The sequence below is a fragment of the Salvia hispanica genome, chromosome 3, assembly GCF_023119035.1.
Source record: "Salvia hispanica cultivar TCC Black 2014 chromosome 3, UniMelb_Shisp_WGS_1.0, whole genome shotgun sequence".
Classification (NCBI taxonomy): Eukaryota; Viridiplantae; Streptophyta; class Magnoliopsida; order Lamiales; family Lamiaceae; genus Salvia; species Salvia hispanica.
The window spans coordinates 7,221,393-7,243,843 of NC_062967.1; the positions used below are offsets into that span (position 1 = coordinate 7,221,393).

At 34.2% G+C, this 22,451-nt stretch overlaps 2 protein-coding genes across 7 annotated transcripts; both read left to right on the plus strand.

The window, feature by feature from the left end:
• The first annotated feature begins 5,809 nt into the window (after positions 1-5,809).
• Positions 5,810-12,547, plus strand: LOC125208861. Of its 6 annotated transcripts, none has more exons than XR_007174238.1 (4): positions 5,817-5,973; positions 7,148-7,362; positions 10,287-10,367; positions 11,495-11,694. XR_007174238.1 is itself a non-coding variant. In XM_048108356.1 (4 exons), exons 1-4 carry the CDS (start codon positions 5,838-5,840, stop codon positions 12,386-12,388), a joined length of 336 nt encoding a protein of 111 aa, XP_047964313.1. In that variant the 5' UTR covers positions 5,817-5,837; the 3' UTR covers positions 12,389-12,547. The 6 variants fall into 6 exon arrangements, 2 of the variants coding, with proteins under 2 accessions (XP_047964313.1, XP_047964312.1); XM_048108356.1 differs by lacking the exons at positions 7,148-7,362; positions 11,495-11,694 and adding exons at positions 9,763-9,822; positions 12,330-12,547; XM_048108355.1 differs by lacking the exon at positions 7,148-7,362 and adding an exon at positions 9,748-9,822 and having other exon boundaries at positions 5,857-5,898.
• Positions 12,548-20,948: 8,401 nt separating this feature from the next.
• LOC125209160 lies at positions 20,949-21,665 on the plus strand. Its single transcript, XM_048108767.1, has one exon. The coding sequence runs from the start codon at positions 20,949-20,951 to the stop codon at positions 21,663-21,665; it is 717 nt and encodes a 238-aa protein (XP_047964724.1).
• Positions 21,666-22,451: the final 786 nt, after the last annotated feature.

The window sequence follows — 22,451 nt, forward strand, 5'->3', positions numbered from 1 at the left end:
TTAGGGTGATATGTGATTTAATGTGTAATTGGTAAAGTTCGAGACATACAATGAAAAAGTGATTGAAGTATTGTTAGTGAAGAATGTGACCTACTTTATAGAAATAAAAGCTTTTACAAATGAATGTGAACTATTTTATGAGATATGGATGCGGACTATAAATGACAAAAATAAAAATAGTAGTATCTACATTTTTTTGTGTGGGTATATGTTAATTAGTTGAAAGTTGGAACGATGCCGAGCGAAAGCACTTCGATTTCGTGATAGCGGACACATTCAAGTTTTTAATTCATGGGAATTGGGAAGTAAATGACATGGTCCAAATAATTCTAGGATTGGATTATTTTTACAATGTTTATTATTTATTGTGATATTAAGGACATTGATAATATTTGTGATAATATTTGTAATAATTCATATCATAACACGTTCTCTTAAAACAAATAAGCAAATAAAATGTGAGGCGCCTTATGAGTATTAGGTAATTATGATTTCATATCAATATTTGAATATTTGCATTAGAAAATAAGGCCCTAAACGGCTAAACAGATCGAAATATAGATTTCGGATTCTAATTAACTACACACTAAAAAAGCTAAATCCAAAAAAATTTCATTCCTTAATCAAAATTACCGACGAACTTCCGACGGAACCTCTAAATATATATGCCGGGACAGGTTCATTGACGGATTACCAACGGACATCTATTGGTAAATAGTAACAGACAGGTTGTAATGAGAAATCCATAACAATACATCTACAATAATTTATTTAAGCCTCGCATGATTACTAAAGGAAATAACTAATCAAAACCGATTAATCTATATATTTTTGAATGGGTCTAATTAAGTCTAATCATCTTACCTGGTGTAATTTCATCTGGTCGCTCTCACATATTGCTAAGATATAATCCAACAAGTAAAATATGGAACAGTCAATATATTTATATGTTGAAAAAATACTACACGATTGTTTGGTTTGTGGTTGCGGTGCCAGCATTCATGATGTCAGATATTTTACTTGCATCCAGTTTGATTCCTCGAATAAACTAGCTCGAAGAAGTCAATTAGTTTTGTTATTTTAAAGCTTAACATTATTTATTTTTTAATAATACCCCTAATTTGATGCTCAATCCAATTGCAATTAATAGGGTCTACTGAACTATTAATTATGACTAGATATGTTTTAATAAATGAGTAATCGAAGATTCTCCGATGTGAAGATGAATGTGAGTTCACATGAAAGTCAAAATTAAAGAAAAAAGAATTGTGGAATACTGTAAATGGGATATCTACAGAATTTACCATGGTATGCAAATCAAATACTCCATAATGGATAAACCATATTCCAAAAATTAGATGTGACAAATTAATCTAGCTTTACATACTACAACGATTTGAACGTGAGATATTTGATTTTAGAAAACTCAGTAATCATCAAGCCATCTCTCCAATATCATTTATCACTTATCAGCATCATTGTTGGATTTACGATCGTGTGATTTTGCGAGATTTCTAAGTGCGTATCGATAATAGTAGTTACTAGTTTCATATAAAAATATGAAGCGCAATTGGCAACGGAGGGGCAGATTTTGCTGCAATGAGCCTGGATTCCCTTAACTGGCTACTGCGTACCCTGATTTAACCCCCTCACATGATGTCGGGCCAGAGTGTGGGGGCCGCTAAGGCGATAAGATCACCTTTTTTGCTGCAATGGAAATGGAGTTTTGATGTCAGTTAGCCCACACTTGACAGTACCCTCATTTAATATCACTATATCAGATTAGAGTTTTGATTGTTCGTCTAATATCATTAACATTAAATTGCAGCACAAGTTACCTAATATTTTTTTATAGTTGGTGTAGCTTAGAACTCCAGTCGTATGAATGTGACGCATCTTTAAATAGATTAATATTTTGGAAGTATGCAATTAACAAATAGGAACATAATTGTATGCGATAAGTACTAAGATTTATAAAATTAAATCCTGGTATAATTAATAATTTGACAATAACTAAACCACCAAGGCATCAAATCAGAAAGTTCGATACCTTTCACACACACCTTTTTCTTGTTTATTTGCTGGCAAAGCTACTTGGGACAATAATTATTCAGTGATTATAAGCCGCATATAAACTGTTTTCCTATAAATTATTGAAGGTTTTGCTATTTAAACGCTGGGATTATACATTGTTAGAGCCTTAACTTTTAACAATATTTAAAACCTAGATCAATGAAAGTAAAGTATAATTATTATTACTCGGATTTTTTTATTTTAGAAATAAAATATACAGTTAAACCAAAAATTTGGTCAGTTTAATTTTAAAGATATAAAGAGGGAGATGATCAAAACAAGTATGCATCTAAATCTAGAAATACAGTCCAAATCGTGGCCATAGGATTTGATGATCTAATGGTCAATAATTAACCAAATTAAAAACACGAAAAATCATGATTAAGCAGTTTCAGGTCATATTATAATATTTGAGTTTAATGTCACGCTCCTTTATTAAAATGACCTATAAATAAACTAACAATTAATAAACTAACAATAATCTTATTACTGTTTTAATTATACGGAAACGTGTAGATTTTGAAGCACATGGGTTACTTAATTACAAGGCTGCAATTTTCATTAATATCACAGTTGACGTAACGTCCGTTAGTTCTATTTTATAATCTAAATTTTACTATACAATAAACTAATTTGATGTATGTAAAGTTGTGTTGCCACATCCAGTGAGAGTCAAGTTAGAAACATTAATTGCCTAATCATGATAATGAGACCATAAATATCTTTTTGGGGATTTTATGTGTGAGATGTTAATTAGTCTAGAATCAATTTGTCGCTTATCCATCTTCTCACTACGTTGTTAAGGCATTTAAAAGGTCAACTCTGCACAAGAAAAAAATTGTATATTTGGTGTAATTAAGACATTTTAATTTAATAAATTACACGATCAAATAGTTAAACTACTCATGCACCAATTATTGATGATTACAATTAAATATACGAACCCTCACAAAACTAATAAAAAGTTTAACTTTCAGACGCAAGAAATTTACCTCCATGACATGTTTGTGATAATTAGTACATTTGGTTGTAGTCGTTTGTCATAGCAACGACATATATAAATTACTATTAATAGTAATAAGTTTAGTTTACGACAAAAATAGGATTGATTGATGTTTATAGCCTCAATATTCCATAAATTTAACTTTGATAAACTATCTAATTGTAGCCATAATCACGCCCAAAGTGTGACATTTGTTGTTCTTTGATAAAATTACAAAAATTGACGTCCGAGTGCAATGAGATTAGAGCATATATTAGAAATGAGTCATTCACCCCTTAAAAGGCTGGATCATCACTAAGTCGTTGTGGGACAGAATTTAGAGAGTTTTAACACGCCCCCTCACGTGTGGGGGGGAAAGGACATCGGTCTTCCATCACGTGGGTAGGCAATGCTAGAGATAAGAGAACCATCATCGATGTGGGCCGGAAAGGACCGATATAAAGAGAAAACCATCATCGACTTGGGCCCGCTTTGATACCATATTAGAAATGGGCCACTCACCCCTTAAAAGACCTCATAAGGGGGAGGGTTATCCACACTTATATAGATTAGATTGGATCATCACAAAGTCGATATGGGACAGAATTTAGAGACTTTTAACACATAATATATCATATACTTACATGAATATATATCCAACAACAGGTTTTCCATATTATCTATAAGAGCATAACCATTGTCGTGTACAGAGTCATACCTGAGATTTAGTCCTACAATACCAACTTTTGAGTGCAATTCGATCAATCACGTGAAACTAGAGTCTAGTGTACTTGAGCTTCTAACGGTGAGAAATTTCAACAGCACAAAGTATACTAAAATCTAGTTCCATGTGACTGATTCTTGTCGGAGGCTATATTTTTATAGAACTATAATTGCCATAGTTTTTTTATATAACTACGACTATAATTAAAGTATTCATGTACCGGGCCGAAAGGACTGTGCCACGAGATGGGCTTACGGACTCTAATGTCCCAAATCAATTGCCAAAGACGATTGATTTAAGATTTATACACCGGTGGTGTTCGGTTTGTAAGATAAAATAATACAAGATACATGTGAGATTATTTTAGTCATAGGGAGTTAGCTATGACTAATTATTCCATAATTATCCATCTAGGATTGAGTTGTGGGATTGAATCTCATGAACCAAATACACTATAAATTTAATCACGGATACAATCTTGCAAACCGAACACCCCAAGTAAAAACCGGCAATTCAAGATATTTTTTTGTGAAGAGTGTGACAATTGTGTAGCACTATGGGGGCTGTTTTACGGATAGATGGGCTCTCGCATCTGTACGTCTGCCCATTTCTCAACCTCTCCTAATTAAAGCCCAATAAGAAACAGGCCCATGTACGTGTAATGACGTCATTATCATGCGAGTAATATTAGTCGCTTGCCAAAAAATAATTTATTTTCTATTTGCACTTACTATATCAATTTATTTTCATTTGCTTTCTCTCACTCTCCATTGTTAATATCTTTCTAATACTCCTGTCTAAATCTTTTTCTCTGTTATCTATACATTAACTATTTTGATTACAATTTATATTCTTCATTCATAAAATATCATAATCATTTTTATTAAAATTCATGGTATACTTAGACCTAGGGATGTCAATTCAACCCGAAATCCGTAGACCAGCCCGAACAATCCAATAAAATGAGCGGGTTAGTGTTGTAATTTTATTACCCGAATACAAAACGGGCTAAACGGGTTGGCCTGAATGGGTTAGCGGGTTAAACGGGTTGGCCCGAACAGATTGCGGGTCGGCCCGATGAGTTGCAACTTTTAATTAAAAATTATCAAGTTTTAGTGTTTTTTTTTATATTTTTGAATCCTCAATCTTTCTACATAATCATTAGTCTTATTCAATCTTCATTCTATACTTTTCCACTCGATCCCACAATATCAGCTTTCAAGTTCCACCTCAACTCATTATTCCACCGTCCCATCATCTGCCACTAGTGTCTTACCACCACCAAAGCCAATCAAGACAAAATTAAAAAATAACTCATCAAAATCTTAATATATTTATCATTTAATAGTGATTCATGTAAGATATGATTTTTAATTTTCACAAAGAATTACTCCCTCCGTCCCCCATTAGGAGTCACACTTCCATTTCTGCACTCGTTTTATAAAAATGATAATAAATAGTTAAAGTGGAGAAATGGTAAAGTAAGAGAGAGAATAATTCAATGAAAAGTTGTAGTTACAAACAATACCAAAATAATGACACAAACACAAACTTTAATTTATGTTGTAGTTGATCAAGATGAAATGCTTCTTTCTATGTATTATTGTAGAATACTATGAAAATATGAAGAGTTTATATGATTTTAATTTAAAAAAAAGTATCTAAAATTTAAAATCATTTTATAGAAGAAAATTTTGATACAAGAAATTATTTTCGAAAACTTTTAGGCCCGAATAGCCCGATGAGTTAGCCCAAAACTCGGCGGTTTAGGGTTAGGATTGAAAATTTATAACTCGAAAAATTCATAACCAGAATAGCCCACACTCAAATAGCCCGGCAATCCGAGTAGGTTGACCCGAACCCAAAGAGGTTATCCCAATTCCCATCCTTTTTTTGGTAAATAAAGCCTGATTACTATGAAGTCTAGAGTAAATTAAAGAACATAACGACATAAATGGATTATAAGGAGTCTCCCTTGAGAATACACAAACCACATTCATTTAAAATTTAATTTAAATCTTAGTAAAACTTTTTAGATCCTATTCCTCTCAACCGGCAATGAGAAGGAAGGAAAGAGCCATGGTGAAGCGTGCATGCACATCGCACAACGACCATAGAGGTTATTCCCGAATATGCTTCTTTCATTTATCTGCAATTCATCACATCATCTTGGCGCTCCAATTTCTTTACTACGGTACTGCTACTTTTTATGCTTCACTTCACTTTTTCATTCTTCTATAATTGCTGTCCTTTCCCAGTTAAAGATATTATGCTGCCTAGAACTGCTCGGTTATGCTTAACATTCATTTCGCTTGATTCAGAAATCACGCCATCAGATATGGATTATTAAACTAGTTAATTGGGGCTTATTAATTAGACTAATTGGTAACTCTAGCATTGATCAGTGCTGGCTTATTAGAGCTTGGCCTTTCTAGATTTCTGTAACCAATCTTGAGTGATGGAGTGGATTGATAAAATAATTCAACATAATCTACCATTTACTTTGATGGATAGATTAATTTTGAACTTGTTTAGTCATCTTCGTTCAAATCCTCAAATCTTTTATCTGTGATGTCACTTAATTGATAGTAACAAAAATGCTGCGAAAGAGAGTAAAATTTATATAAAAGCATCTTGAACCAGCTATGGAAATGTAGAATGGCATGGAAATTATATTCTCCTTTGTAGAATTAGGTACTGTTCACACACAATGAGAACTACATTCTCTTTGTTTTCCATTTCCTAGTTCCTATACTGTTTGCACTTTGGAGGTCAACCTCTGCCTTTGACTCTGTTAAACCAGCATGGGTGGGTTTGGGTATTCTCAAATATTCGCATCTTACGTGGATATTCTTTGGGAGTTCAACGGTATATGCTGTGGAACAATGCCTCTGGGCCTCCTTTCACCTTTTCTCTTGCACTCATGGTCCCCCTGGTCTTGCATATCTTTGTTTATCCTGATCAAGATATGCTTGACTGCTCTTATCAACAAGTCCAATTCCCCCCTATAAGAAAGAAATACAAATGCCTCTTGAACAGATGGCTCATGATAAGTTGCTTGAAGCATGTTAATTAAGGTTTGTCCATAGCCAATGTGTCAATGGATGTAGAAAATATGTAGGTATATACATAGTCCAACCGATGCATTCACATGCTAGAGTAAAAATATGGTTAGACCATAGAGAGTGTTAATATTGGGTCAATTCAAAGAAATGGCATCATCTGGGTAGAAAATGAAACTCTCTCCTGAATTTTCTAGGATTAGCATTTAGCCATGGCAATCTTTTATCTCTGATTTTAACTTATTCCATGATAATTGATATGCCTTGGTTGTAATATTTAGCTGATCCATGTTGATGATCACACAGAGTATGATGAAATGTCATGTTGACTTCCACTGAAAATGCGACATCTTTCGAGATGAAGGACCACACTTCTCGGATGCATATCACTGTTTCAAGAATATTAGTCATCTGCAAATGGATAACTTGGCTTATCACTTCTCATGCTTTAAAACATGCACACATCAGCTCAGAGCTACTCGCGCACACGTTGGCTTTCATATTGTAACCATTCGAAAAAGGTTGGCTGCTTAAACACGCCAACTCCTGTGATATGCAATTCAGATTTTGTTCGAAAAACTTCATTAGAGATAAGGGAACTAGGAATTATTCTAACTTCTATCCTTATGCTTTCACCTGAATATGATTCTACTCTTCTGTTAAAGCATCTACCAGAAAATATGACAGAAACAAAGGCAGAGTTGTGTATTAGTTAATTTGGTGTTATGAGTGAAGTTGTACATGGGGGAAACAAAACTCGAAACTATATACCAGTTTAAAAAATATTTTTTGTGTCTCTGGTGTAGGTGAATTATTGGGAAATCTCCTTCAGCAGACAATCAGTCACCTACTTAGAGTTTACTAGATCTATGGCTTCTTTGACTGTCTGCCAAAGGAGATTTGCTCACTAATTATCCTACAAAATTATTTGCCGCCATTTTACTATCTTCAACTAATTGAGTAGCAGTTTGAGGTGACATGGAGTTGCACTTAGTCATGGTTTAATTAGTTATGCAGATTTGGTGGAGTTTTAAGAGTTATTCACATTGGATTTTTAAATGCATTTCCTCCTTAATGAGTATTGGTGTCCTGGTGGTGGCCTAGAACTTTTTTTGGCAGTTTTGCAGAAGCTGGTCTAATCCCACTTGTTCGAAAAATTTTATAATAGGTTATTTCTCATTTGGTATGTGAACTTAGGTTCGAGATATGGTGGACTGACTCATTTGGATGACCTAGCTAATATCCAAAAACTGTGTACTTTGTCTTAGTATTTAATGCCTGTGAAATGTATAGATATCAAGCATGCTGTGATTGGACTATTACTTAGGCAGTTGATCATACATGTCAAATCTCCAAATCATGTCAGCATTTCAGGTTTTCTATTTCATTATCTTTAGTTGAGATACAATTAAGAACATTGGACATGTTACCCTTTTAACTGCATTTTTACTTTTTAGTGCCACCTAGTGATTCACTTGGCTGATAGAGTAAAAAATACAAAGGAAAGAGACAAGTTATCATTAAATTTATGAAATCTAAGCCTCGAGTGGTTTCATCTTATGCTTGTTTGAGATTTTTGACTAAATGAAGTTAGTGAAATCGGTCACACCAACAGGAACTCAAATACTAGAAACTCAGTTAGTACTAATTAATAGCATTACTAGTATACATTGCAAGAGTGGAAATAGATTCAAGGCCAGGGAATTCATAAAAAATCAGGCTCAAAGATCTGTTGCTTTTTCCCTGCAATATGTAAACCCTACCATGAAATTAATACTATGCTAGAACCTATGTAATGCTACAGTTTGGAATAACCCGAAGTCTGAGCCGTTGCTTGTTTGACTAGTAGCCAAAACTCATAATAGCTTGTAGCTTCTTTCTTGGGAGGACTTTCTGAGTGATGGGCAAAGTCGGCCGGAAACATGTTGACCCTAACCATTCATACACACCAATAGAAGAAAACCATTGATTCTGTAATGCAGTAATGCTACATTGTGGGGTTGAATGGCAGGGCAATTCTCCTTTTGGCAAGAAACAAGTATGCATGTGCATTTTCTTCCTGCCAAAGGAGGATCGCACTGTTATTCTCTCCACATCCTTATTATCTATCTTTCTTCGACTCAATCGATGTAAGTTAGGAGTTGATGTTCATCCTTTATATAGGACATATCTATGCACCTTCACTGGCATATGCTGAGGACATCGCATATGCTTCCAGCCTATTCCTATCCTTTGGGGGTTTTCACCCTTTACTTTTCTTTGGGGTCAGGGTAAAATAATTCTCACCCTCACTCTTCCCCTTTTTTTGCTTCCATGAATATGCTCTTCTGCATCGAGCTTATTTTGCCATGTCGTAAGGAATCAGATCCTTCGTTCTTTGCTTTCTTACATTGCAAGATTCCTCATTTTTATGTCGTTATTTTTTCTTCACCAGGCTATGCATTCACTATATCAACACAGATGCATGTAGTCATGAATTAAGAATGATGATTATTGTCATTTGTCACATGGAATTGAAAAGGTTTTCTACTAATATTATTAGTATTATTTTAGTATGTACACAAAAGATAGGTTAATGATAACCTGCGTAATAAATTTTAGTATGTGTCTTTGTTTTCTGTGTACATAACTACCGGAGATAATTCATGGTTATTATAGACATAATGTTGTGATCATGACATTATATGACGACATGGTAAACTTGGAATCAAGCATCAAATCCTGTCTGATTTACACAAACTATATTAAGCAGAATTATTTACTGTCAATAGTAATCTTCAAGTAATTGAGTAGCAGTTGGGATGATGGAGATACACTTAGTCATGCTTTATTTTTACAGACTTGGTGGAGTTTTAAGAGATATTCATATTGGATTTTTAAATGCATTTTCTCCTTACTGAGTATAGGTGTCTTGGTGGCAGCCTATAGCTTTCTTCGGCGGTTTTGCAGAAGTTGGTCTAAACCTACTTGTCTGGAAAAATGTATGAAAGTTTATTTATCATTTGGAATGTGACCCTAGGTTTGAGATATGGTATACTGATTCATGTGGATAACGTTGTTTCTACACAACTGTGTATTTTATCTCAGTATTTGAAACTTGTACAATGTCATCCGATGGATGTTCTAACCTAATTCTCTTATGTAGAGTAGCTAGTAGAACAGGAACACTCGTTCTCATCACTACCAGCGTTGCAAATAATTTCTTTTAAAAGAAGAGGGAATATGGTAAATTAATATGACAATTGTAGATTAAATTGACGGTGTGGTGCAGTTGTGTTTATAGATTAACCATCACGGGATAATAGCAAGTTTAGGACCTTCTCTTCGTGGAAATGATATTTTATCATAACTGCCTATTGGATAATTTTGCTTCTTATATGTTACTGCTTTGTTTGCATCTTCTTATATAAAGTAACTTTATGAACTTCATAATTTGAATATACAGATATAAAGCTCGTTGTGAGTAGACCATTACTTAAGCAGATGATCATACATTTCATAGGCTCCAATCGTGCCAGAATTTCAGGTTTTTTTATTTACATGATACTTTATTGGCATCACTTCATTGTTTCAAATATTGTTTGGAAGAATTCAAATGATAGTTGAGATTCATTTTAGGACATTGGACATGTTTCCCTGTTAAACTGCGTTTTTTTTACATTTAGTGACACCTAGTGATTCAATTAACTGATAGAGTGTAGAGGGAAATGACAATGTCGCCAGCAATAAACTATTTTTTGATGAAGTTATCATCAAATTTATGAAATATAATTTAGCCTCGAGTGGTTTCACCTCATGCTTGTTTGAGTGTTTTGACTGAACCATATTTGTGAAATCGGTCACCCCAACAAGAACTCTAATGCCAGAAACTCAGTTAGTAACTAATAGCATTACTTGTATACTTTACAAGAGTGGAAATAGATTCATGATCACGGAGTTCATGAAAAGTTAGGTTCAAGGATATGTTGCTTTTTCCCTGCAATATGTAGACTCTATTATGAAAGTGATATATAACCTATTCAATGCTGCACTTGGGAATAACCCATAGTCTGAACCGTTGCTTGTTTAACTAGTAGCCAAGTTGCTCCTTCAACCAACCAAAAATGTCGGATTGTAAGAACTCATAATATCTAGCTTCTTGCTTGGCTAGACTTTCTTGATGGCAGGTGAAGTCAGCCAGCATGTAACAATAGAACTTGAAACAATTAATCAACATTCTTACACACCAGTAGAAGAAACCATTGATTTTGTAGTGCTACATTGCGGGGTTGAATGGCAGGGCAATTCTCCTTTGGCAAGAAACAAGTATGCATGTGCATGTTCTTCCTGCCAAAGGAGGATCGCACTGTAATTCTCCCCACAACATTATTATCTATCTTTCTTCGACTTGATTGATATATGTTGGGAGTCAATCTTCAGCCTTTATATTGGACCTAGCTATGCACCTTCACTGGCATATGCCGAGAACATCGCATATATTTCTTTTCTTTGGGGTCATGGTAAAGAAAAGTTCTCACCTTCACTCTTCCCCCTTTTTTTTGCTCTTCTACATTGAGCTTATATTTCTATATTGTAAGGAATCAGATCCTTGTTTTTCTTTTGCTTTTTTACATACAAGATTCCTCATTTTTATGTCGTTTCTTTCTTCACCAGGGGGATGCATTCACAATACCAACACAGATGCATGTAGTCAAGAAGCAAGAATGATTATTATTGTCATTAATCACATGGAAATGAATAGGTTTCACTCACATTATTATTTTAGTACGTATAAAAAGGGTAGGTTAATCATAAGCGGTATATTAAAGTTTAGTACATGCCATTGTTCTCATACTATATTGTGTACCTAACTACAGGAGATAATTCATGGTTATTATAGACATAATGCTGTGATAATGATATTATAAGGCGACATGGTCAACTTGGAATCAAGCATCAAATCTTGTCTGATTCACATAAACTAAATTAAGCAAAATTATTTACCATCAATATACTATATTTAACTAATTGAGTAGCTGTTTGAGGTGACATGGAGATGCACTTAGTCATGGTTTAATTTTACAGATTTCGTGGAGTGTTAGGAGATATTTATTGGATTTTTAATTGCATTTCCTTTTTACTTAGTATTGGTGTTCTGGTGCTGCATATAGCTTTCTTCAGTGGTTTTGCAGAAGTTGGTCTAATCTTACTTGTCTAGACAAATGTATGAAAGGCTATTTCTCATTTGGTATGTGAACTTAGGTTTCAGATATGGTGTACAGACAGATGACCTAGTTTATCTACAGAAAAACTGTGTACAGTGTCTCAGTATTTGAAACATGTACAATGTCATCCTAGATGGATGTTCTTACCTACTTCTCTTAGGTAGAATTTCTAGGAAAACTCGGTTCTCATCACTACCTGTGCTGCAAATAATTTTATTTAAAAGAAGTGGGAATATGGTAAATTTATATGACTATTGTAGATTAAATTTGATGTTTTTATGCAGTTGTGTTAATGAGCAAATATCACAGTCAGGATAATGGCAAGCTCAGGAGTATTGTATAATTTTGCTTTTCAGTTGTCACTGTTTTGCTTGCAGCTTCTTATACTAAGTAGCTTTATGAACTTCATAATTTAAATATACAGATATCTAGCTCACGGTGATTAGACCATTACTTAGGCGGTTGATCTTACATTACATGTCAATTGTCAAAGGCTCCAAATCGTGATTCGTGCAACATTTCATGTTTTTTTATTTACATGCACTTTCAAATTTTAATTGTGGCATTGTTTGGAAGAAATCAAGCATTTTAGAGTATTGGACATGTTTCCTTCTTAAATTGCGTTTTTACTATTTAGTGACACTTAGTGAGTAGTGATTCAGTTGGCTTATGCTTGTTTAAGTTTTCTGACTGAACCAAGTTTATGTAATCGCTCACCCCAACAAGAAACTCAGTTACTAATTAACAGCATTACTCGTATAAATTCCAAAAGTGGAAATAGATTCAAGATTATAGAATTCATGAAAAATTAGTATCGAAGATCTGTTGTTTTTCACCTGCTATATGTAGACTCTATTATGAACTTTATACAAGTACTATAGGAGTAACATATTGATTGGTGGGAATAACCCGAATTGAGTCGTTGCTTGTTTAACTAACTCGTAACCAAGTTGCTCCATCAACCAACCAAAATCACAGGATTGTAAGAACTCATAACAGCCAGCTTATTGCTTGGCTGGAATTTCTGGATGGTGGATTAATTCAGCCAGCAACATGTCGACCTAAGTCGAACGATAGAACTTGAAACAATTAATCACCAATATTCATACACACCAATAGAAGAAAACCATTAATTCGGCAGTGCTGCATTGCGGGGTTGAATTGCAGGGCAATTCTCCTTTGGCAAGAAACATATGCATGTGCATGTTCATCCTGCCGAAGGAGAATCACACTGTTATTCTCTCCACATCATTAATTATCTATCTTCCTTCGACTCGACCGATATATGTTGGAGTTGATGTTCAGCCTTTATATAGGATCTAGCTACGCACCTTCGCTGGCATATGCTGAGGATATGGCATATGCTTCCAGTCTATTCTCATGCTTTAGGGTTTTTCACCCTTTACTTTTCTTTGGGGTCATGGTAAAGAAAAGTTCTCACCTTCACCCTCCCCCTTTTTTGTTCTTCTTCATTGAGCTTATATTTCTATGTTGTAAGGAATCAGATCCTTGATCTTTTGATTTTTACATACAATTAAGATTCCTTACTTTTATGTCGTTATTTTTTCTTCACTAGGTGATTCATTCACTATATCAACACATGCATGTAGTTAGGAATCAAGTATGATGATTATTGTCATTTGTTACATGGAAATGAATAGGTTTCCTACTCACATTATTATTATTTTAGTATGTACAAAAAGGATGGGTTGATTATAAGGTGTATAATAAAGTTTAGTACGTTTCATTCTTCTAATTATCTGTGACGGATCTAGGAAATAAAACTCATGAGTCGAGGGCAGTGATGGTTGCCATCAACATTATCTGTCATTGACGAATGAAGAAGTTTTTTTTTTTTTTTTTTTTTAATCTTTTTGTAGTTGCGGGAGGCCAGAGCTGAAGTTCCCGCTTGTGCTGGTGAGGCTGGAGATCACGCAGCACGCCAAGGGATCTTCGGAAAATAAAGGGGATACGACAGAAGATGGCGCCGCAGGCAATATGGGTCCTAAATGCCAACCTCACTACAAATACGCAAAATTTTCCATAACATTCCAACAATTTTTTATACAAATCAACTCAAACATGCATAAACACACTACACGATAACATTAAAGCTTCTACATACGAGCATTTTATAAGATATCCAAAACGGAGAATTTTTCTTGGAGATTTCCATCCTCCGTACGCTGATAGTGGGGTAGGGCGACCTGCTCAACCCCGCTTACATCCGTCAGTGTCTCATAGTATATTACTCCCCCCGTCTGCCATTAGGAGTCCAATTTCTTGGTGGCACGTGTTTTAAGAAATGTTAAGAAAAGTGAGTGGAAAAAAGTTGGTGTAATATGAGTCTCACGTGTAGTATTAGTTTAAATGCAATGTGAGTGAAATGAGTTAGTGGAATGTGAGACTCTATTACCATTTATGGTAAAAGTGAACCGGGACTCCTATTCGCGGACGGATGGAGTATATACCTAGCTAAGCTACTGGAGACATGGTTATTGTTCTGTAGACATAATGTTGTGATAATGACATTATAAGACGACATGAGTCAACTTGGAATCAAGCATCAAATCATGTCTGATTTTTAAGCTAAATTAATTTATAACCGTAGGAAAGATTACTATTGTCTTGTATTCTTTATCTTATAATTTCTCTTTCGTCAACCAGGAATTTATGGTTGTCTTTATGTCAAAATTGATATTACTAACCAAATATATATCACTATCATACAAAGTCATAAATTAATAAATAAAAATGTTGGAAAACTCTCTGCTATTTCCTTACGTTCTTGGAGAAACCACCAATATGTAGGATAAATCTTCCGTGTAGAAACGATGGATGATACATTTATTCCAGCTGCTATACGTAAGAATATGCTTGAAATATACCTATGTAGAAACCGTGTATAAATATAGAGGAAATGGTTCTCAATTGCTCATCATAACAAGGATAGCATTGTGAAATTGGGGATGCATTACTGGGTAAATACTCCTTTGGCAGTGGGGGGATAATGTTAACTCAGCAGTCGGAAAACTGCCAAGGGAGATTTGCCCCGCGATACATCCTTAAATAATTTTTTTTTCCGTTTTAAGATGTTTTGACAAAAAGGTAATAGTGTCCTTTGTCAAGTCAAATATTACTATATTTTGTTTTATAACTATAACTGCCGTTTTTTTTTTTAATTTTGAAATCTATAAGTGCGGCCCCCGGGGCGGATCTACACGCAAGAAAAGAGGGCAATTGCCCCACCTCATATTTTCATATTAGTATATATATTGTGTATTTTACAATTTAATTTTTTTAATTTCTCACTAAATGCTCCTTCTCAAATTCTTAAAATTCTCTCATATATAAACTTGCCCCTCCCCCTACAAATTCCTGCCTCCGTCCCTGCAGCCCCCTACCTTCTTTTTTTCTCACAACCCCAATAAAAGAAGAGTTTTTCTCGTTGCAGATTTAAGGATTTAAGAAAAAATATATTAGATGACTTTGAGAAATGTTTTTCTTCCCAGTCGAACTATTTTCTGAAAATATAATTATAAACCAAGCATATTTCTATCTTCATAACATGTTTTAGTTAATTTATTTTCGAAGTATTGATAGTGAATTAGTTGATCATATGATTATGACAATTTTCTTTACATATATCATGGTTATCTCAACCAAATATGCTAGTGCATGCATGCATTGTATTTATTCTCATATATACTTCAAGAAGCCACTAATAATATCAACAATCAAGTTAATTATGGAGTAATATCTTTAGGTATGTGCACAGTGCACATCATTGATTTTATATGATCTAAGATTGTTTTAATAATAAGCAGTAATGCAAAATATAAAAAGTATTAACATAGAGTAATAAGTAATGATGCAGACGTGCTACAAGAATTATGACTGAACTGTATAGGTATCGGAGAAATCCTAATTTCTTGAAATCAATAAGTATATATTAATAATCAAATCTGACTTCAAAACAATGATACATCCTATTTAATTATGAGTGGTTTTGAAAACCATAGAAACTTAAAATGAAATGGAATAAACTAAAATTATAGTAAAAGTTAAAATAAAACCTTAAAAAAAATAATCCTTTCGTTCCGCGTTAATAGAGACGCTTCATTTCGGCGAGGAATTTAAGAAATACTAAATGTTTAGTGTGTTAAGTAGTTTTGATAATAAATTAAATAAGTGATTTGATGGGTTTATTCAAAATTTGAATAATTAAATTGACATTGTGAATTTTTAATCTATAATGTACTCCGTACTACATATTTATTTTTTATTTAATGGAATAACATAAATCTACATAAATGAAAAATTATATTCTGCACAAATAAAAATAGACACAAATGAAAACCAAATTTTAGATTTTTTTTTTAATTAATGAAACTTACGACAATTGCAAAAACAATTGACAGAATTCACAAAATTAATGAATCTGGAAAGTGCCGAAAATGTCTAAAATTTAAAAACTGATAAAATTCTAAAGTTCAAAAAATAAAAATGCCTAAAAAAATCTAGACACCGCCGTCGCCAATAGAGAAGAATCGCGGTGAGAGCAGCCGGAAGTAGCTTTCGAGAACAAAGAAGAAGAGAGAAGGTGGAGCGGCGCTTCCACACACACAGAGGGCGTGAAATGAGGCAAAAATTAGGGTTGGGGGCGTTTCATTTCTTAGTTTTTTTAATAGGTTAATTATATTTCTAATTGTAATAAGGGAGTGATATTAAAAACCCTAATTATTTCCTAAAAGAGGAATGACTCTATTACCTTGTAACTTCTTGAATGGAAAAACAACTCTATTACACGAAACGGAGGGAGTGCAAAGTTTTACTAAAAGTCTAAAATAACGATCTCACCCCTTAGCCCAGATGACAAAATTCCATCGTACATCTTGGCAAAAGTGATATTTTTTACTCGTCAATCCATTTTGCAAGTCCAGTGCAAATTTCAAGTCACCCTGACATAGTTGACGTCTAAGCATCGATCGTCTACTAGGACTCATCAAATAATGTATTTTATGTACTATATATGTGTAGGAGTGTTTTGAAAAAATAATTCTATATTTATGCATAATAAATAGACAAGCATTGGATAATCAATTATACATGCAATATTTACCATTAATTTACATCTACTAACTCATTTTTATTAGTTTGCCCCTGCATAAGATAATCAATTAATTAAGGTGGTCAAGCTATCATGCATGACCTTCCTAGTTTATAAAAACTTACAATATATCATAGTTATCATTATTCATTAGTATTAAAATGTTTGAGTGCACAGGTATTCTACAAAAAGTTTGAAAAAATTGCATGTGCATGCATGCTTTAATTCCTATTCCCCATTAGGCATTAACCCCACTTTTGACTGCTTTATTCAAAACCACCCGCGCTCGAGTTGCCACATAAAATCACCAGAAGAAAAACTACTAATTTTCATATATTCATCCCAAATTGGGATATGCTGGATATATGTGGCATATGCGGGGACAATTCCAGCCCTAAATTCTTGAAAATATATTTCATAAAGACAAATAAAGTATTCCCTTTTTGTTATAAAAGTGATGGGTCCACGAGTATCAATTCTCATGGCATCCCCTTCCACCCAAGTGACCCCAACCCAGTTTCTTTTGATTCAATCTTCATTTCGACAAATTCATTCTCTCACTGCCACGTTTCGCTTAACCACGGGCGGAGACACGTGTAATGGGAAGGGCTACTAAATTCTTCAACCAGTGTACAAATCCATCTCTTATTGTTGGCAATTGAAACTAAAAAATAATATATAACCATCCCACATCGGTGTCAAAATAAAAACCGAAACTAGTATATAAATTTCATGGGCCGCTCCTCCTATCAATAATTAGTTTTAGGATGGAACCCATAGGTTTCTACACTTATACTTTGTCCATGTTTGAAGATCTTGAACGTGTTGAATGGAATGTACTAGGGTTTTAGTGACTTATATTTTTCTGTTAGAAGAGGAAGATAAGAAGTTGAAAATTGAGAGTAACTATTTCTTTTTGGTTAAATTTAATTTTTATATACCTTATCTAAGAATATTTTGCAAGTGAATAATATAATGAAACATTTTAATCAGGTTTACCAAGTTACAAGTTTTTTTTATGTATAAATCGATTGTTAATTATACTTTTATTTGTTAATATTAAGTCCTTGTTAATGTACTTTTTGGATATAGATCAATTTTAAATATGCATGGGTGATATACATGAATATTTGAGACAAGGATCCAAACCATTTTTGCTGGGAACTCATTGAATTACTATTAATTATTCAACTATATAATTGTATTATTTCCTCGAATGCAGTCATCAAACAGGTCAATCAAAAAAAACTTTGAGGATCTAGAAATTTATTCTTGAGAATGTGCTGTTTGCTATTTTTCATTTATGATTTTGATTATTTTTGTTTTGAATCATGTACATCAAGTTGTGAAAAAAGGTTAGACAACACAGGCTGTAGATGCTTAGCTTTGAAGCTCTTTTTTCCAGTATTTGCCTTCTCAATCAAGTTCGTCTCTTTGAATGTTAAAGGGCCATTTCTGCATCATCCATCGAGAAATTGACAACAATATTCATCTTTGTTTTAGCTATTTTAACAAATTCAACTCATTTCTGAAAATGCCTTTGGTCTGCCATATGTTTAATCTTTTTATTGTCTCCTATATGTTCTAAAATCTTGTCATTTCTAGATTCCGATCGACAAGCTTTGTAGCAAAATTAAACATAAAGAAATTATTTGGTGGATCTATATATATCAATATTATGTATATATGGAGTCGGAATCAATTGAGATCATTCTCTTTTTGACGAATTAGAGCATAAAGAATGATTGTGGAATGTACCATTTGTACGACATTGGGGTACACTATATATACATGAAACCTCTCGTTCATATTGATCACAACAAAAACATTACAATATTTGAGATATGCATCTGTATATATGTGTTACGGGGCAATTACTCCTCTGGCAGTAGCACAAGCTAGTTACTCAATAAGCTACCGCCAAGGGAGATTTGCCCCGCAATGCAACTGAATACAAACTCTTACGCTAGTTTAAGTTATACATTCATCTCTCTATAATCATTAGCCCTACTGAGATGCATGTGTACATTTGTATTACAGGGCATTACTCTTCTGGCAGTTGTATAAGCTAGATGCTTAAGAAGCTACTGCCAAAGGAGATTTGCCCCGTAGTACAGTTTAGTACAAGAGTTTATGTTCTAACTCCCTTTTATTGTACTACTCATCTTTTTGCGTTCATCCACTTCCTAAAGATCGAGGTAACAACTTTTGTACACATTCAGTTTTTATTTGATGTTGGAAATGTTGGCAGCGTGACCAACATCGGTCGACCAACTTTTGGCATTTCATATGGCTAAGGCCTTTGGCCTTCAGTTGGCCATAGTTGGCATCGTCTATTGAAGTGTCTTGATGTAAGGCCTTTCCAAGACACCTGCTTAGGCCTATATATAGGCGTGAATTTTAAAATGCTTCTACATGCTAGGAGGAAGCTATTTTATTTTTCAAAACTACTAACCGATGTGTAATTTACTTTGTGAAAAGAGGAATCATCCCCAACTCAACATGATTGTTAGTTTTTTCATTTCTCTTCGTAATAATTTCCCTAGTTCATCTTCCCAGTTTGCATACTAGTATTGTAAATAGCTACTCCCTCCGTCCCACTCAAGATGATCACCTTCCTTTTTAGTTTGTCTCATTCAAGATGTCCACTTTCTATATTTAGAAATAAATCACTCCTTCCTCATTAAAATATTCAACTACTTTTTTATCTCTACTTTTACCACTTAGCAATTCCTCCTAAAATCCCCGGCATCTCAAGAATGTGGACATCTTAAATGGGACGTAGGGAGTACATTACTGCATGCAAAGCTAGTTTTTTCTAGTATATTTCTAACATTTGGATAAGCTGCATTAATTAGTTCTATACTTAGTCTCTTAGATGCATATAGTATGATGTACTTTTCATGGTAATATTAATATCAACCAACATGGAGTATATAATAATCTCAGAAATGACGCAATATTAACTAGCATATTTATAAATATTAAAAAATCATGCAACATGTTATGCGTCTCTTGCCTTGAGTTCATTTCTAAAAAGAGAATCATAGACCGCCGTCCCGTGTATTTTTTAATCGTGGGATTACGAAGTTTCTGTTTTATTATATATCTTTACATAGTGAAATTGAAATTTCTACACATGACAAATACAACATTAAACAATCGAAGTTCTCGTGATTAGATATATGACTAAGTAGCGTTTGCACGTGAGAGTGGAAAGTAGTTGAATTAATCAAACTACGCAGCCCTCAAGTATTATTTCGGGTCAACGTATCAACTGCGACTTCAAAGATGCCATGTATGAACGGTATATTCAAAAAGATCCTTACGTCTCTTTACCAAAGTACCCTTCGCCAAAGGATTGGATACAAATACAATCATACAACAAATGTGATTATTTTTTTAAAAAATACAGTCACAGCCACCGCACGCCAGCGTGTTTCGTCTGTGACCAGAGTTTTATTAAAGCAATTTAGTTTTGTAAATTGCGTGTATGTTTTACAATCATACCGTGAATTAATCAAGAGGAATCCAATTATAATTGTTGTAAATTGTAATTATTCACAATCATACCAAAAGAAAAGTAATTAAATTTCATAAGAATAAAATAGTACTAGAAGATATTTCCCCAGTAAACGTGTTGGAAATTATACCCAAAAACGCAAAACGAGTAAATTCAGAGACAAGGGCATTTCCGTCCACAACAAATTCAGACACCATCATATATAAACCAACTCCTCTCAAAATCCAAACAAACCACATTCAATACCTTTCAAATTTTCATCAGCCATTTATGGAAGCTGAAAATGTTCTAAACCTCTTCGATTCGATGTGGTTCCACCTCGGAATCCTCGAAAAAACCCCAACCCCACCACCATCACTTCAAACCCAACCGAATCAACCATCAAATCAAAACGTTTCGCGCCAAATATCGTTGCTAGGAAGATCAAAGAGCGAAGACCTGTCAAGCTTCAAAACAAAGAGTTCCACCTCTCCCGCCATAAAACCCCTCCTCCAAACCATACTCTCCGACAAAGAGGTTTCGGTTTCATTGGAAATTCCGAAAAGTCCAGCGATGAAGAAGCCCGTGATCAAACAGCAGCACGGCATGAGAAGGAAGAAGAAGCTGAGCAAAAGCATGTCTCAGCTGGAGTTCGAAGAGGTGAAGGGCTTCATCGACATGGGCTTCGTGTTCTCGGAAGAAGCCAAGGATGACCGGGCCCTCGTTGAGATCGTCCCCGGCCTGCAAAAGCTAGGGCAGAGAACAGAATGCGGTGAGCCAGAAACTGAAGAGGAGAGGAGGAGGAGGAGGAGGAGGAGGAGAAGTGAGGAAGCTTCTAGAATGAGAGGGAGGCCGTATCTATCAGAAGCGTGGGAGTTTTATGAAGAGGAAGAGAGAAGGTTGATGAAATGGAGGGTTCCTCTTCCTCTTCCAGCAGCAACAAATGAGATGGACATCAAGGATAGCCTCAAATCATGGGCCCACACAGTGGCTTCTGCTGTTAGATGATGATGAAGAAAAGCTTACGTGTTAATATTCTTTTTCCTTTTTTTTCTTTTTAAGTAGCGTTTAGTTATGGTTTTTCTTTTTTTAGAGTTCGAAACATTCAAATTCTATTTCTTGATCTATAAGTTTGTAATTGTAAATAGCAATTTGGGCTGCCTTGTTTGTAGAATCAAATAGAGCCAGGCATGCTCTTGTTTGTACATTATTATAGTATACATTGACACATTCATTGATTCGATATTTTTCTTATACTACCTCCCGCCCCCAAATTTTGACACACTTTGACCGGCACGAGTTTTAAGAAGTGTAATGGAAAGTGAGTTGAAAAAGTTGGTGGGATGTGAGTCCTACTTTTAAGTATTGATTTTATAATAAAATGTGAATAGGAATGAGTTAGTGGAATATGAGGTTCACTACCAAAAATGATAAAAAGTGAAGTAGTAGTATAATTTGTCGGATATGATATGTGGTGCAGGGGTAATGATAAAATGCAAACTTATATATTGTACAAACTTAAAACTGCTCAACACAGCTTCAACACAGTTTCAATACAATATTAATAAAGTGTAAAATTTCAAGATTTTAATGTCAACACAGTATCAACACAACATCAATCATTGACTACGTTGAAATTCTGTAGACATCTTCCTGTTGATGTTTTTTTGTGATCTGTTGACATTTTTCAATGATCCATATCATAGTTTAGAGTTTGTACAATATTTAGAGTTTTCATTTGATCACGTCCGTCCCTGTGGTGCAGTGTGTGAATAAATGATTATAAGGTGATTA

Coding starts and splice junctions, on each gene's coding strand:
- LOC125208861 (XM_048108355.1), top strand. CDS start 5,859: ATGGTGAAGCGTGCATGCACATCGCACAACGACCATAGAG. Junction 9,823..10,286: donor ACCTACTTGTCTGGAAAAAT/GTATGAAAGTTT, acceptor TTGAATATACAG/ATATAAAGCTCGTTGTGAGT. Junction 10,368..11,494: donor CAATCGTGCCAGAATTTCAG/GTTTTTTTATTT, acceptor TTTCTTCACCAG/GGGGATGCATTCACAATACC.
- LOC125209160 (XM_048108767.1), top strand. CDS start 20,949: ATGGAAGCTGAAAATGTTCTAAACCTCTTCGATTCGATGTGGTTCCAC.